A 15,467-nucleotide genomic window follows, 5' to 3' on the forward strand; every position below is an offset into this window, starting at 1 on the left:
TCAGATGAGGGTTCCCACTCCTCATCCGACTGGGTCAGAATCCTGTAGGCCTCTTCAGAAGAATACCCCCTGTTTGACATTTTGGACTACTAAATTTAGGGGTATTCCCTGAGACTACCCAAGAAAAAAAGCAAGCCTGTCTTACAAAGGGGAGGCTAGCGAAGTACCGGAGGCCGCTGCGGTTGATAAAAAATATCAAAACAGATTTTTTTATCGCCGCAGTGCGTGTAAAGTGAATGTGCAGTGATCAAAAAATATATATTTTTTGTCACTGCGGTGGGGCGGGCGTGGGTGAACGCACGTGTGGGCGACCGATCAGGCCTGATCGGGCAAACACTGCGTTTTGGGTGGAGGGCGAGCTAAGGTGACACTAACCCTAACCCTAAACTACCTAACCAAGGGGCCTAAACTACCCTAAAACCTAACAGTCAATACCAGTGAAAAAAAAAAGTGACAGTTTACACTGATCACTTTTTTTTCCTTTCACTAGTGATTGACAGGGGCGATCAAAGGGGTGATCAAAGGGTTAATTGGGGTGCAGGGGGGTGATCTGGGGCTACAGTGTAGTGTTGGTGCTACTCACAGTTCAGTCTGCTTCTCTGCTGGATCCAACCGACGAAAAGGACCAGCAGAGGAGCAGAGAAGCCATATAACAGACCATATTTACTAATATGATCTGTTATATGGCTTGTGATTGGATTTTTTTAAAATCGCCAGCCTGCCAGCCAATGATCGTTGCTGGCAGGCTGGTGACGAACTTGTTCTTTAACTTTTGCCGGCCCGCGATGCGCATGCGCGGGCCGGCTCTGACCGAAATCTCGCGTCTCGCGAGATGACGCACGGATGCGTCCAGGAGGAATGAATCAACCACTTTCCAGAAGCATCCGTGCGTTAGGCGGTTGGGAGGTGGTTAAAGTGTTGACACTGCGCTGCTAAGTAATAGACCCAAGGATTCAGTACAGCCAGTCCCTCTGCCGTCTTGGCATACTGCAATTTTATCCTAGGCTGACCTCCCCCCCATACTAAATCCCTGAAGATGGAATTAATTCTATGGAAACTATCCAGGGGCATTGTGGAGTATGTATAGGAGATGAGGCATCATTACCATCTTGAGGAGATTAACTATTCCCCCTACTGATAGAAACAGCTTGCACCATGCTCTAATCTTTACTCTAAATTTTGCCAACAGCGGATACAAATTTAACTCCTCATCCCTAACCCTAACTACTTAAAGGGCTTCTGTCACCCCCAAAACACATTTTTCATTTTTGGGCTTGTTAAAAACCTTATTGAACGACTATGCCCTATACAGGGAGTGCAGAATTATTAGGCAAGTTGTATTTTTGAGGATTAATTTTATTATTGAACAACAACCATGTTCTCAATGAACCCAAAAAACTCATTAATATCAAAGCTGAATATTTTTGGAAGTAGTTTTTAGTTTTAGCTATTTTACGGGGATATCTGTGTGTGCAGGTGACTATTACTGTGCATAATTATTAGGCAACTTAACAAAAAACAAATATATACCCATTTCAATTATTTATTTTTACCAGTGAAACCAATATAACATCTCAACATTCACAAATATACATTTCTGACATTCAAAAACAAAACAAAAACAAATCAGTGACCAATATAGCCACCTTTCTTTGCAAGGACACTCAAAAGCCTGCCATCCATGGATTCTGTCAGTGTTTTGATCTGTTCACCATCAACATTGCGTGCAGCAGCAACCACAGCCTCCCAGACACTGTTCAGAGAGGTGTACTGTTTTCCCTCCTTGTAAATCTCACATTTGATGATGGACCACAGGTTGTCAATGGGGTTCAGATCAGGTGAACAAGGAGGCCATGTCATTAGATTTTCTTTTTTTATACCCTTTCTTGCCAGCCACGCTGTGGAGTACTTGGACGCGTGTGATGGAGCATTGTCCTGCATGAAAATCATGTTTTTCTTGAAGGATGCAGACTTCTTCCTGTACCACTGCTTGAAGAAGGTGTCTTCCAGAAACTGGCAGTAGGACTGGGAGTTGAGCTTGACTCCATCCTCAACCCGAAAAGGCCCCACAAGCTCATCTTTGATGATACCAGCCCAAACCAGTACTCCACCTCCACCTTGCTGGCGTCTGAGTCGGACTGGAGCTCTCTGCCCTTTACCAATCCAGCCACGGGCCCATCCATCTGGCCCATCAAGACTCACTCTCATTTCATCAGTCCATAAAACCTTAGAAAAATCAGTCTTGAGATATTTCTTGGCCCAGTCTTGACGTTTCAGCTTGTGTGTCTTGTTCAGTGGTGGTCGTCTTTCAGCCTTTCTTACCTTGGCCATGTCTCTGAGTATTGTACACTTTGTGCTTTTGGGCACTCCAGTGATGTTGCAGCTCTGAAATATGGCCAAACTGGTGGCAAGTGGCATCTTGGCAGCTGCACGCTTGACTTTTCTCAGTTCATGGGCAGTTATTTTACGCCTTGGTTTTTCCACATGCTTCTTGCGACCCTGTTGACTATTTTGAATGAAACGCTTGATTGTTCGATGATCACGCTTCAGAAGCTTTGCAATTTTAAGAGTGCTGCATCCTTCTGCAAGATATCTCACTATTTTTGACTTTTCTGAGCCTGTCAAGTCCTTCTTTTGACCCATTTTGCCAAAGGAAAGGAAGTTGCCTAATAATTATGCACACCTATTATAGGGTGTTGATGTCATTAGACCACACCCCTTCTCATTACAGAGATGCACATCACCTAATATGCTTAATTGGTAGTAGGCTTTCGAGCCTATACAGCTTGGAGTAAGACAACATGCATAAAGAGGATGATGTGGTCAAAATACTCATTTGCCTAATAATTCTGCACGCAGTGTATAGGGCTCTTACCTTGGTCTGTGGCTTTGTTTCATAAAAAATCGATCTTTTAAAATATGCAAATCACTTCACTACCGGCAAGTAGGGCGTCTACTTGCTGGTAGCCGCTGCATCCTCCTTTTAAAAAACCGCCCCCTCCTCCAGTTGATTGACAGGGCCAGCGAGCGCTCTCCTCCTCTGACTGGCTCTGTCAGCATTTCAAATCCCGCGCCTGTCTTCATTCGGCGCAGGCGCTCTGAGAGACGGACGCTCACCTCCTCAGCACTCCCTCAGTGCGCCTGCGCCGATGACGTCACCGAAAGAGAAGACGTCATCGGCGCAGGCGCACTGAGGGAGTGCTGAGGAGGCGAGCAGTACAGTAGGGGTGACAGCGGGCATCCCTGTCTAGTCCCCCGAGCCAGGTGAATAAAGGACACTCCTCCATTAGCTCTGATCCTTGCCTTCGGATTAGAATACAATACCTGTATCCATTTAATAAAGCGCTGTCCAAAGCCCATACAACTTAATGTACCCCAGAGATATCCCCACTCCACACTATCGAAGGCCTTGGCGGCATCAAGAGAGAACAACTCTATCTCCGCAATTATCCGCCGAGACCTGTAGACTGGTGTATACTCTGCGAATATTAATAGCGGTGGATTTTTGAGGCATGAAGCCCGTCTGATCTGGATGTATTATAGTAAGAATCACTTTGGACAATCACTTTGCCAGGACCTTGGCTAGAAGTTTGACATCGGACGTGAGAAGAAATATGGGTCTGTACGAGTCAGGAAGTCTCGGGTCCTTCCCTGGCTTCGGTATCACTACTATGAGCGCCTCCTGCATAGTCCGAGAGAGAGTCCACTTCAAAAGAGTAGTTCAAAACCCTCAGCAGTCCCGGCAGCAGCACTCGCTGGAATCTCTTATATACCTCCACCGGAATGCCATCGGATCCCAGAGCCTTGTCATTGGCCATATCTTTTAAAGCCTCCACTAGTTCCTCCAAATTAATAGGTGCTTCTAATTGTTCCTTCGCCGCTGCCGATAATTTGGGTAGTTCAGCTTCCCGTAAAAATGTTAGTAGCTCCTCCGAACCAGAGGCCCTAGAAGTATATCCCTTCAGGATATCCTCTGTACCCACACAAATTCAGTTATACATGTCGATCCTTGTTGGGCCCTAGAGATAACGGATAACATATGGCCCACCCTTTCTCCGTTGTTAATAAAAGATGCGTTTCCTTTCGGCAGACTGAAGCAAATGACATCTTAATTGCTCCTGCGCTTCTCTCAGTGCCCTTCTGGTAGACTGTGACGGTGCTGCCCCAAAGGCCTCCTCCGCATCTGCCACAGCTTTCGGAGTCCTAACATCCGCTTCCCTAGACCGAGTTTTGTGTGTACTAATGGACTTAATCAAAAGCCCCCTCAAATAAGCTTTCATGGCCTCCCACACTGCATGTGGAGACGCCGTAACCGCATTAAATTGTAAAGTACTCCTGTAGAACATCATTCATGTTTGTCAGATCCCCCAGAATCTGCAGCCAAATTGCATTACATGTCCACATTGTCAGCCCCAGCCTGGCCCCCACGGACAAGTCCAACTCCACCTTCAGTAGGGAATGATCTGATCACGATCTAGGCTGATCATCAGAAGACTGGACCATCATAAGCATTGCATCTATTCGGGACAGACTGATATGTGGCGGAGCTGCAGGGGGCCGCACCCTCCATACATCTACCAGGCCGACCTCTTTCATAATGTTACATAACGCAGAGCTTCCTGGTGATCTCCCAGTTCCTTCCACCCTGCACCTATCTAGACGTTCCCCCGATATACAGTTATAATCCCCAACAAGCAGCCACAGGATTCCCGGATGCTCTGCCATGAAGTCTAATATTCGTCTCAGGGGGGTCAGTGAGAACGGCGGGGGGATATATATTACTTGAATACCTTCAATGCTGCAGAATACACAGACGAACCTCCCTCCTCGTCCAGGAACTCTTTAATACATTCAAATCTGACACCCTTGTGTACTAATATGCTTACTCCCCTGAATTGCGATGAAAAGACCGCGTGCGCCGAGTATCCTACCCACGACTTCCGTAGCCAATGTACTGTGCTTTTAGTTAAGGGCGTCTCTTGTAAACAGCATATGGCAGGCTGAAAACACGACGGGTAATGAAAAATACTATGAAGCTAAGGCTACTTTCACACTTGCGCTTGATCGGATCCGTTCTGAACGGATCCGATCATATTAATGCAGACGGAGGCTCCGTTCAGTACGGATCCGTCTGCATTAATAACTTAGAAAAATTTCTAAGTGCGAAAGTAGCCTGAGCGGATCCGTTCAGACTTTCAATGTAAAGTCAATGGGGGACGGATCCGCTTGAAGATTGAGCCATATGGTGTCATCTTCAAGCGGATCCGTCCCCATTGACTTCCATTATAAGTCTGGACGGATCCGCACGGCCAGGCGGACACCTCGAACGCTGCAAGCAGCGTTCTGCTGTCCGCCTGGCCGTGCGGAGGCGAGCGGAGCGGAGGCTGAACGCCGCCAGACTGATGCAGTCTGAGCGGATCCGCATCCATTCAGACTGCATCAGGGCTGGACGGAAGCGTTCTGCTCCGCTCGTGAGCCCCTTCAAACGGAGCTCACGAGCGGACAGCAGAACACTAGTGTGAAAGTAGCCTAATTGGTGTCAGCCAGGCCCCTCACATTCCAGCTGAGTATCTTAATCATGCCTGTCATATTACAGAATCAAAGTTGAGACAAAAGTAACAGCTCACGATCCTAGTTAAAGGGCTTCTGTCAGCCCACTAAACCGTTTTTTTTTTTTTTTGCTTAATAATAACCCCTACACTGCGATTTATCCATACATAAGTAAAATAATAATTTTGGTTCAGTAGAATTTGCTAAAACCCTATTTTTATAATATGTAAATTACCTTGCAAATCCAGCAAAGAAAATCCCAGCAGCGGACTTGTTTTCAATCAATTATATTCTTTTATTGTAACTCAGAATAGGATAATCAGAGCCCTGTTAGTCATTTTGACTCCTTTTCAAATGGATATAGATTTCCAGCAATTTTTCCGTAAGGTGAGAATGAAGGAACACTTTTCAGTGAAGGAACAATCACCATTTCAGAGTTTGCGCGATTCTGGTGATCGCGAAAATAACGTTAGTGACACACTAAAACTTACTGACTTGGGCTTACGTATCAAAAGTACCTTTGTTCCACCTAAAAGTTACCATCCAGTGGAGACATTTGTACACCTGGTGACTAATGACATAAAAAAAGAAATGGACATGGCCAGAAGTGGGGAATTACAAGTTAAACAGAATATTACAAAAAAGGAGAGACCAGCAATACATGATCTGATGGCGGACAAATCCCTGATTATCAAGCCTGACGATAAGGGGGGCTCAATTGTATGTATTTGGTCTTATTCATGATTACAAGAGGTGAATCGACAACTAAGTGACACTAACACGTACCAAATACTGGATCGAAATCCCGTATTTGACATAAAGAAAAAAATTCACAACTTGGTTATGAGCTATGTGGGTTCATTGATAAAAAAACTGTATGAGTTTTTGATTAACCACTCACCTGTGACGCCAGTATTTTATATATTGCCTAAAGTGCACAAGACCTTGGTTGATCTTCCGGGTCGACCAATTGTCGCTTCTCTAAACTCTGTATTATCCCCTCTGGCTATAGTCCTAGAGAAAATACTGACACCACTGGTGCGGAAAACAAAATCATTCCTGCTGGATACTGCACACTTTTTACAATCCATACAGGAATTTAAAGATATCTCACGAGATGGTTGGCTTGTAACTATAGACGTGGCCAGTTTGTACACGTCTATAGAGCACAATAAAGGTATGGATGCAATATCAGGGCTTCTACGGTTGAGTCCACACTCTATGGAGAAACAGGATTTTTTTGTGGAACTATTACAGCTGGCATTATATGAGAATTATTTTTTATTTGGTGACTCCTACTTGCAGCGACGTGGGACCGCGATGGGCTTGAATGTGGCCCCGCCTTACGCAAATGCATACATGTCCTCATTTGAAGAAAAATATGTCTACACTTATGATGACTTTCAAAAATTTGCTTTGATTTGGAAAAGATTTATTGATGACGTGTTTTGCGTATGGGTGGGGCCACTCGAGTCCCTCCTTCAGTTCTTCCAGTACCTGAACAATGTTTGGGATGAGTTGCAATTTACCTTGACTTACAGTCGTGATTCTGTGAATTTCCTGGACACTGTGGTGATGAAAAATGAGGATGGACACTTGTGTGCAGACCTATACAGAAAAGAAACGGATAAAAACAGCATTTTGCACTTTCAGAGCTCCCATCCTCCAGCACTTAAGAAAGCCATTCCCAAATCCCAATATATGCGGGTCAGGAACATTGTGACAGACCCTGAGAAACAATGTAACAGGATAGAGGAAATGACTTCTAGATTTGTGGATAGAGGCAACCCTGGTAAGATATTGGTGGAGGCTATAAAAAGCAGTGGGGGACAATCTACAACATATAACAAAAATAAGAGTACCCGTATAGCGTTTGTACACAGGTTCATTCTTTTAATCACCATTTTGACAATGTGGTACGGAAACATTGGCACATTCTGGCTAAGTCCTATCCAACAGTGGAGGAATTTAAAAGCATGCCTCTCATTTGTAATAAACGTAGCACAAGTTTGAGAGACCAATTAGTCCGGGCTGACATAGGGAGTACTAGAGGGAGACAGATACAAAGAACCCTCACTAATCAAAAATCTGGTACATACCCCTGCCTTCATTGCATGCAATGTTCGAATGTTCAAAAGGGCCAGTTTTTCTACCATCCACATACTGGAAAACCGTATATGATCAAGGGCTATTACACCTGTGACACCACAAACGTGATTTACCTCATAAAATGTCCCTGCGGTCTACTGTATGTGGGAGAGACCGTGCAGACAGTAAGGGACCGTATTGGTGAACATAAGTACACTATACGGAAAAAGAATCTGTTATTCCCTGTACCGTTCCATTTTGATAAATGTAATCATTCCATCTCACAATTAAAACTCCAGATTATAGAGCGGGTACATCAGCCAAGGAGGGGTGGTGGTCTGAAAAAATTACTACTTAAAAGGGGGGCATATTGAATCCATACATTGGATACCTTACAACCAAGGGGGATGAATAGGGATTACGAGATTATGTGTTTCTAATTGTTTATCATTTGGAGTGTTCTTTTTGCAGGCTGCAATGCCACGCTGAGAGTTGAAGGTGTTTGGGCCTGCAGGATAACACGATTGGACACTCTGTTGTGTTATATAGGTCATTTCCTGTTTGTTTAATCAGCTGATGATGTCATGACCAGGTGATCCTGCACCTATAAATGTGATCAGATTTCATTAGTCATCATGCAGTGGAGAAAGGCTAGACGGGCCGAAACGTCCGCTCTGATTATCCTATTCTGAGTTACAATAAAAGAATATAATTGATTGAAAACAAGTCCGCTGCTGGGATTTTCTTTGCTGGATATTCCAGAATCAAGGCAGAAAAGTGACCCCCACCTGTTAAGAACATCCTCGGCATTAACACAGAGCACCGAATTATTCCCATAACCATGCCGGAGTGAGTGCTCCCCCCTCCCCTATTCCCTTGCCATAAATATAGGATCTTCTCCAAAAGGCATAGCCCCAATTCATCCTTTGAATAGGGCAATCCCAAGCAACCTTGCCCACCTTTGTACACAGCATGTTCAGCCCTACAATTCCCAACCTCAGAAACATAAACTGTTATCAGCATCTTCCATGCACCTCACACTCCTGCCCCAGAGAAACTGGTAGTAAAATGTCAGTCAGATTGTCGCATCAGTGGAAATGTCCTGTGACGAGTTGTCATCCTGGACAATCTGGTAAAAAGATAGCGGGAGAAAAAAAAGAGAAACGGGAAAACACCCCAAGAAGCCGGGTGGAACAACAAAAACATATCCTTCTGGACGCCAACTTCTCAGGTGACCTTGTTTTGATCTTTCAATTGATTTTCATGGCAATCCAGCCATTGTGCCGCCTCTTCTGGATCCTCAAAGAACCGTGTAGATCCCAGGGCCACCACTCTTAGTTTAGCCGAAAACAGCATGGAATATTAAATTTGCAGATTTCTGAGTCTCCTCTTAACATCCAGGAAACGTGTCCTCCTCTTCTGGACCTCTGTAGAATAGTCCAGCAAGATGACATCTCTGTCCTTAAAATGCAGTATTTTAGCAAGTATTGGTCGCGGCGGCCTACCAGGTGGTAGTGGTCTTGTGGGCACCCTGTGAGCCCTTTCCCCAGCATAAAGTGAGGACAGTTCTTTGTCCTGAAACTTCTAATAGATCCACTTTTCTATATAGTCTGTGGCATTCACACCTTCCGTCTTTTCCGGGACGTTCACTATTCTGATATTATTGTGGCGTGATCTATTCTCTAAATCATTAGCCTTGGCAAATAGGGCAGCAATATCTCTTGCCGTTGACTTAGAAGCAATCTTGAGAGGTCTGACCTCATCTTCCATCACCGACACCCTCTTTTCGCAGCGATTTTATGCATGTCATTTCTGATCAGGGATATATCTTCCCTCAGACTTCCCACTTCAATATTGATATCTTTAAGAGTGGGTTCTTGTTCTGTGGGGGGCAGGTTTCCCCTCTGTGGATTCTCTTCTAATAGGGGCCTCACGGCCATTAGCTCCCTCACCCTCTTCATCGGATGATCGCTCCTCCTGGTCAGAGGAGGACATTGTTGCTGCCACTGAGCTCTGGGACCAGTCCCTCACCCCTTCCGACACCCTGGCAAATCTGCTAAGTTGCGCTCCACGCCGGCGCCATGTTGGTTATGATCCACTCTGTCAGACTGCGAGTAGTTCTTCCCCTTCTTTGGCATCCTTGCACACTAATGAGCAGCGCAAATTGATCCCCCTCTCTTCAGCACAATTTCAATGTGTTTCCCTGTTTACAGTGATGCCGGTGGATTAATCCCTTCTATACCACGGTCCCCGCTGACCCCGACATAAAGTTGTTTCCAGCGGGTGAGGGAGCGCATCGAGTCCCCGCGCTGCTGTGGCGGGGACTCAATGTGTCAAAAGGCAGCTTGATGCCATGCAGAGGCTGCCCAATGCCTTGCACGGCATCGCGACCTGCCTTCTACAGGTGCCGAGGAGATCCAGCCTCAGGCCCGTCTCCTAGGCAACCTGTTAGTGTATGACTCAGTGTCATGGACTAACAGGCAATGCATTACAATACAGATGTATCGCCGCGTCTGTAACGACTGGCTCTATAAATATATGACATGATCCACCCCGTCTGATAGACACCATAAAAAATAAAAATTGTGTCAAAAAATGCCATTTTTGTCACCTTACATACCTAAAAGTGCAACACCAAGCGATCAAAAAGGCGGATGCCCCCCAAAATAGTAACAATCTAACCGTCACCTCATCTCGCAAAAAATGAGCCCCTACATAGGACAATCGCCCAAAAAGTAAAATAAACTATGGCTCTGACTATGGAGACACTAAAACATGATATATTTTTTTTGTTTGTTTCAAAAATGCTTTTATTGTTTTAAATGTAAAAAAAAATTAAAAAGTATACATATTAGGCATCGCCACATCCGTAACAACATGCTCTATAAAAATACCACATGACCTAACCAATCAGGTGAACACCGTAAAAAATAACTTTTGTGTTAACATCACAAAAAGTGTAATAGCAAGCGATCAAAAAGTCATATGCCCCCCAAAATTGTACCAATCAAACCGTCATCTCATCCCGCAAAAATGATACCCTACCTAAGAGATTCGCCCCCAAAAAAAAAATATATATGGCTTTTAGAATGTGGAGACACTAAAAGCAAATTTTTTTCAAAAATGCTTTATTATGTAAAACTGAATATTTGGTATTGTCGCGTCCATAACAACCTGCTTTATAAAAATAGCTCATGATCTAACCTGTCAGATGAACGTTGTAAATAACAAAACAAAAAAACAGTGCCAAAACAGCTATTTTGTTTTGTTACCTTGCCTCGCAAAAAGTGTAATATAGAGCAACCAAAAATCATCTGTACCCTAAAATAGCACCAACAAAACTGCCACCTTATCCCGTAGTTTCCAAAATGGGGTCACTTTTTTTGTAGTTTCTACTCTAGGGGTGCATCAGGGGGTCTTCAAATGTGACATGGCAGTTTACGACCACATATAGGGTGTTTCTGTAAACTACACAATCAGGGCCATAAATATTGAATTTTGTTTGGCTGTTAACCCTTGCTTTGTTAGCGGAAAAAAAATTATTAAAATGGAAAATCTGCCAAAAAAGTGAAATTCAGAAATTTCATCTCCATTTTCCATTAATTCTTGTGGAACACCTAAAGGGTTAACAATGTTTGTAAAATCAGTTTTTAATACCTTGAGGGGTATAGTTTCTAAAAATGGGGTCATTTTTGGGTGGTTTCTATTATGTGAGCCTCACAAAATGACTTCAGATCTGAACTGGTCCTTTTTAAAAAATGGGTTTTGGAAATTTTCTGAAAAATTTCAAGATTTGCTTCTAAACTTCTAAGCCTTCTAACGTCCCCAAAAAATAAAATGGCTTTCACAAAATGATCCAAACATGAAGTAGACATATGGGGAATGTAAAGTTATAACTATTATATGAGGTATCACTATCGGTTTTAAAAGCATAGAAATATAATTATTTATTTTTTTTTATAAATAAAAATGAAATATTTGGATTCAAATTTACCACTGTCATGAAGTACAATATGTGACGAGAAAGCAGTCTCAGAATGGCTTGGATATGTAAAAGCATTTAAAGGGTTAACACATGTCAGATTTGCAAAAATCAGTCTGGTCCTTAAGGTGAAAAGTAGCCTGGTCCTTAAGGGGTTAAATGAGCTGGTTTGGGAGGGGTAACATTATATCTGGCCATTTATCACCAGTATTCCCCTCTGTTCCCTAATTCGCACCTCTCCCTGAGCTTGTGGATGGACACTAGCTGCTATCAGGCCTCCCATAGATAACATGTAGAGAGTGAAAACTCTGCTCCCTAGAAATCACTTAAAAATACAATAAAGGGCATTATAGAGAAGTACTGAGCAGTGTAGATGTGAATAAAGAACTTTGGGTAAGATAAAAAGAAAAATGTACTATTAGCTGGAGCCTCCCTGTCTGTGGCTATATGCAGCTTCCTTACCCCCATCCTCTCTCATTGGGCTTCGCTATGCAGTTGTAACCTGATCCCTCAGTGAGCTGGTAGTCTGTCTCATCCTTTCAAGAAAGATTTATCACAGAACTTCCAGTGAATGTTGCCTTAGGAGATGGGGGTGATAACTGGAGAAAAATGTGTATTGGTTTATGCTAAGTTTGATGAAAATGCAGTGAACTTTTAATGGGCCTCCTCTGTTTAATCTCAGAAAGCACAGTCCCTGGGGGCCCGATTGGTGGACAGACGCGCGTGGCACTCAGAAATGACCACCTGCAGTACAGTGTGACCTGGTAAGATCTACACACATTATTATGCAGTGAATTGACTGATGTGCAAGTATTAGTACCCACAGTTACTAAGCTGCATAGTGTCATTATAGGTGAGCCCATGCCCACTAACCAGTGCACATACCCATGGAGGCCACTACAAGGGTCCAGCACACATCAGATGCAGGATCGGGTTCCTGCTCATCGCACATTGGTACCGGCCTCCATGATGTATGCAGTAGATTTACTGACACTAGTAACCTGCTGTGGAAGATGCAGGAGAAGCCAGAGTGGCTGGGAAGTCCAAGTATATGTTGTCTCCAGGGGGATGTTATCCATGCTGATGTCATTCATTTCTCTCTAATTTCCAGGTTCTCCCTCTCGGCCTTAACCTCTCTCTTGTGGTTCCAGAAATTCATCCGGAAAGCCCGCTAGTAGTGTCCTTGTACTTCTGCAGTGGACCAGATCATTGCAAACATGTTGGGCCAGGTACACATGACTGGTCACTCCAAATATCGCTTACATGTTCAGATTTATTACAAACCAACCAGCCATTAGACCCCACTGCTGAGCAGGAGCCATAAGGTTGGGAGGACAGAGAGCCCAAGGACAGCTTTGCCCCTGGATATGATGTAAGCGGCTGCCATCAGTCCCAGGGTACAAATTTAAACCCATCAGTCCGTCAAGTAATTGGCCACTCGGGTATTTTGTGTAACTTCAGCTGCTTGTAATACTCGCATGGGGTGATTGCAGAACAATGCAGTCTGTCATATAAGGATCTCTGTCTCCAGTTTAAGTTTTCTTGTCCTGATAATAAATGATTGCATTGAAAGCTGGCGTGGATTCTGTATGTGCCGTGGACCTGGAGGTGAGCGTTGCCTGTTACAGCCTTGTCCCAGGTGCCCATGAAGGAACAGTACTGTGGTCCACAGCCACGACATCGGCAACTTCGTGATGTCAGTGGAAAGAGCTGAGATTATGTTCAAATGCTGGCTCCTTCGAGAGATTAAGGCATAACTCTCAGGGACGGTGCACTGAGCGACCTACAGCCAGGGGGCGGATTAGTGGGTGGATTAAAGGGTATAATTGGACTGGAGGTGCCTGTATGCAGCCTCCACATACATCAGCAGGGACCACAGCGGGATCATGGTTTAGAGTCAGACTGATCTCGCCTTTCCTCATGAATCCCACCTATGGTTGATTGAGAATCTCCCGAGCGGATGCCGTGCGGGTAATCTGCTGTGTGAAAGAGAGCCAAGCCCCGTTCCGGACAGCAGCGACACGGAGCATTAACATGATTGATAATGCTCCGGGCCTCTCTGTGATCTTTTTACTACAAAATGACAGTGAGATAAAGTTGTCACCGTGATTTTGTAGTAAAAAGGTCACAGAGGCGCAGAGCATTATCAATCATGTTAATGCTCCGTGTCTCTGCTGTCCGGAGCGGGGCTTGCCTCTCTTTCACGCAGCGGATTACCCGCACGGCATCCGCTCGTGTGAAAGAGCCCTTACTATCCTGAGTGCTTCATCTGGAAATTTTTAGTACATGGGAAATTTGCCACCTTCTGGATCTCTTGTAGCAGCGTCTGCAGATGGAGCAGAATGAAGAGGCTTTAGCTTTGTGGTTGAGAACCAGCCACAGCCATAATGAAGTGAGCTTAAAACAGGCCCAAGCTGTGAGTACCACCCAGTACATCAGTGCAGGAGGTAACTGCCTGGTACAGTGAGGGCACTCTGCCTGGCAATGCTATGGGGCACTGGACCAGCCTTATTACAGATATTCATGAAGGTTTTTAGGTTTCTCAGGCAGAATGAACGGAAGGGTCTGAGGTCTGCGGATTCCACGGTCTCTACTCCGGTGCAAGGGGCATTAGAGTCCGTGATCAGAAGTGGTGAGGAGGGTTTGACGTTTGAAAATGAAAAAACACTTCTCTCCTATGGATGACATTCTGGAAGTTAAGAAGCTTTGTGGGACTGCATTTGCCGACGACTATGCCGTTGCCCCTGGCGATAAGTATATAATCGGGACTGTGCATAGAGTTTAGTGTGCGGTTAAATGTTCTAGGACTTTGGGTCTGCATTAAGGCTACGTCTACACGACGACATTTGTCGCGCGACATTTTGTTGCACCAATGTCGCGCAACAATTTTTATAATGGCAGTCTATGGTGTCGCACTGCAACATGCTGCGACGCAACAGTCGCAGAAAATCCATTCAAGATGGATTTTTCTGCGACTGTTGCGTCGCAGTTGCAGCATGTTGCATGTTGCAGCGCGACACCATAGACTGCCATTATAAAAATTGTTGCGCGACATTGGTGCAACAAAATGTTGCGCTACAAATGTTGCAGTGTAGTTGTGCCCTATCTGTCGCGCGACAAATGTCGTCGTGTAGACGTAGCCTAAGGGTTTCTAGAGTTCTTACTGGGAGGGGATCATATTGCACTATGTTACGTTGTGCTATGTTATATTGTATTGCACCATTTTTGAAAATGGAAGGATGCCTAATAGAAATGTATGCAAGGCGAGTTCGGGAGAGGAGGGGAATGAATGCGGTACAGCCTGTGAATTTAAAGGCTATCATTTTGCCACCTGTATTCCATCACTCATCCCTGAGTCGGATCATTTGGGGTGTCTTAACAACATCATACGGGTTACAACTTCTGTTTTTGTTTGCTACACTACTGGGCTGGGTGCCGTATCACAGCCCCAACTCTCGCATGAGAGTTAATACTTGTTGTATAGTGGGGTGGGAGGGCGAGGGTTACCTTTGCGCAGTGTCCACATCTAACTATTCTAGGGAAGCCATTACAAAGCTGGTTATAGGGGGATCTTTTATTATTTTTCATGAGGTACTATGGGGGCCATAGAACTCATCTCATGGAACGTCCGAGGTATGCGTGATGTTACTAAACGATTTGCTCTCTTTAACTATCTTAGGAAACAGTAAGGGTTACTCCCACGTGGACCTTGTGGAGGACAGGCACACAAAATACAGTGACCAATCAATGTACAGTAAGATATAACACACTCCCACATGAACAGTAAAATCCCTCCTCTCTATCCTGGAGATAATTGGATAAAGGGGCTGGACATAGTTCCATGCGG

At 44.6% G+C, this 15,467-nt stretch overlaps 1 protein-coding gene across 1 annotated transcript in view; it reads left to right on the forward strand.

Annotated features, from left to right (window-relative positions):
* Window positions 1-13,186, forward strand: part of LOC121009260 (surfeit locus protein 1) — a 51,794-nt gene extending 38,608 nt beyond the window's left edge. The window contains exons 8-9 of the mRNA XM_040442257.1: window positions 12,303-12,384; window positions 12,732-13,186. Of these exons, the coding sequence (XP_040298191.1) occupies window positions 12,303-12,384; window positions 12,732-12,795 (146 nt within the window). The 3' untranslated portion in view covers window positions 12,796-13,186. The remainder of the gene's footprint in view (window positions 1-12,302; window positions 12,385-12,731) is intronic.
* Window positions 13,187-15,467: the final 2,281 nt, after the last annotated feature.

This window comes from Bufo bufo, chromosome 8, assembly GCF_905171765.1.
Source record: "Bufo bufo chromosome 8, aBufBuf1.1, whole genome shotgun sequence".
NCBI classification, from domain to species: domain Eukaryota; kingdom Metazoa; phylum Chordata; class Amphibia; order Anura; family Bufonidae; genus Bufo; species Bufo bufo.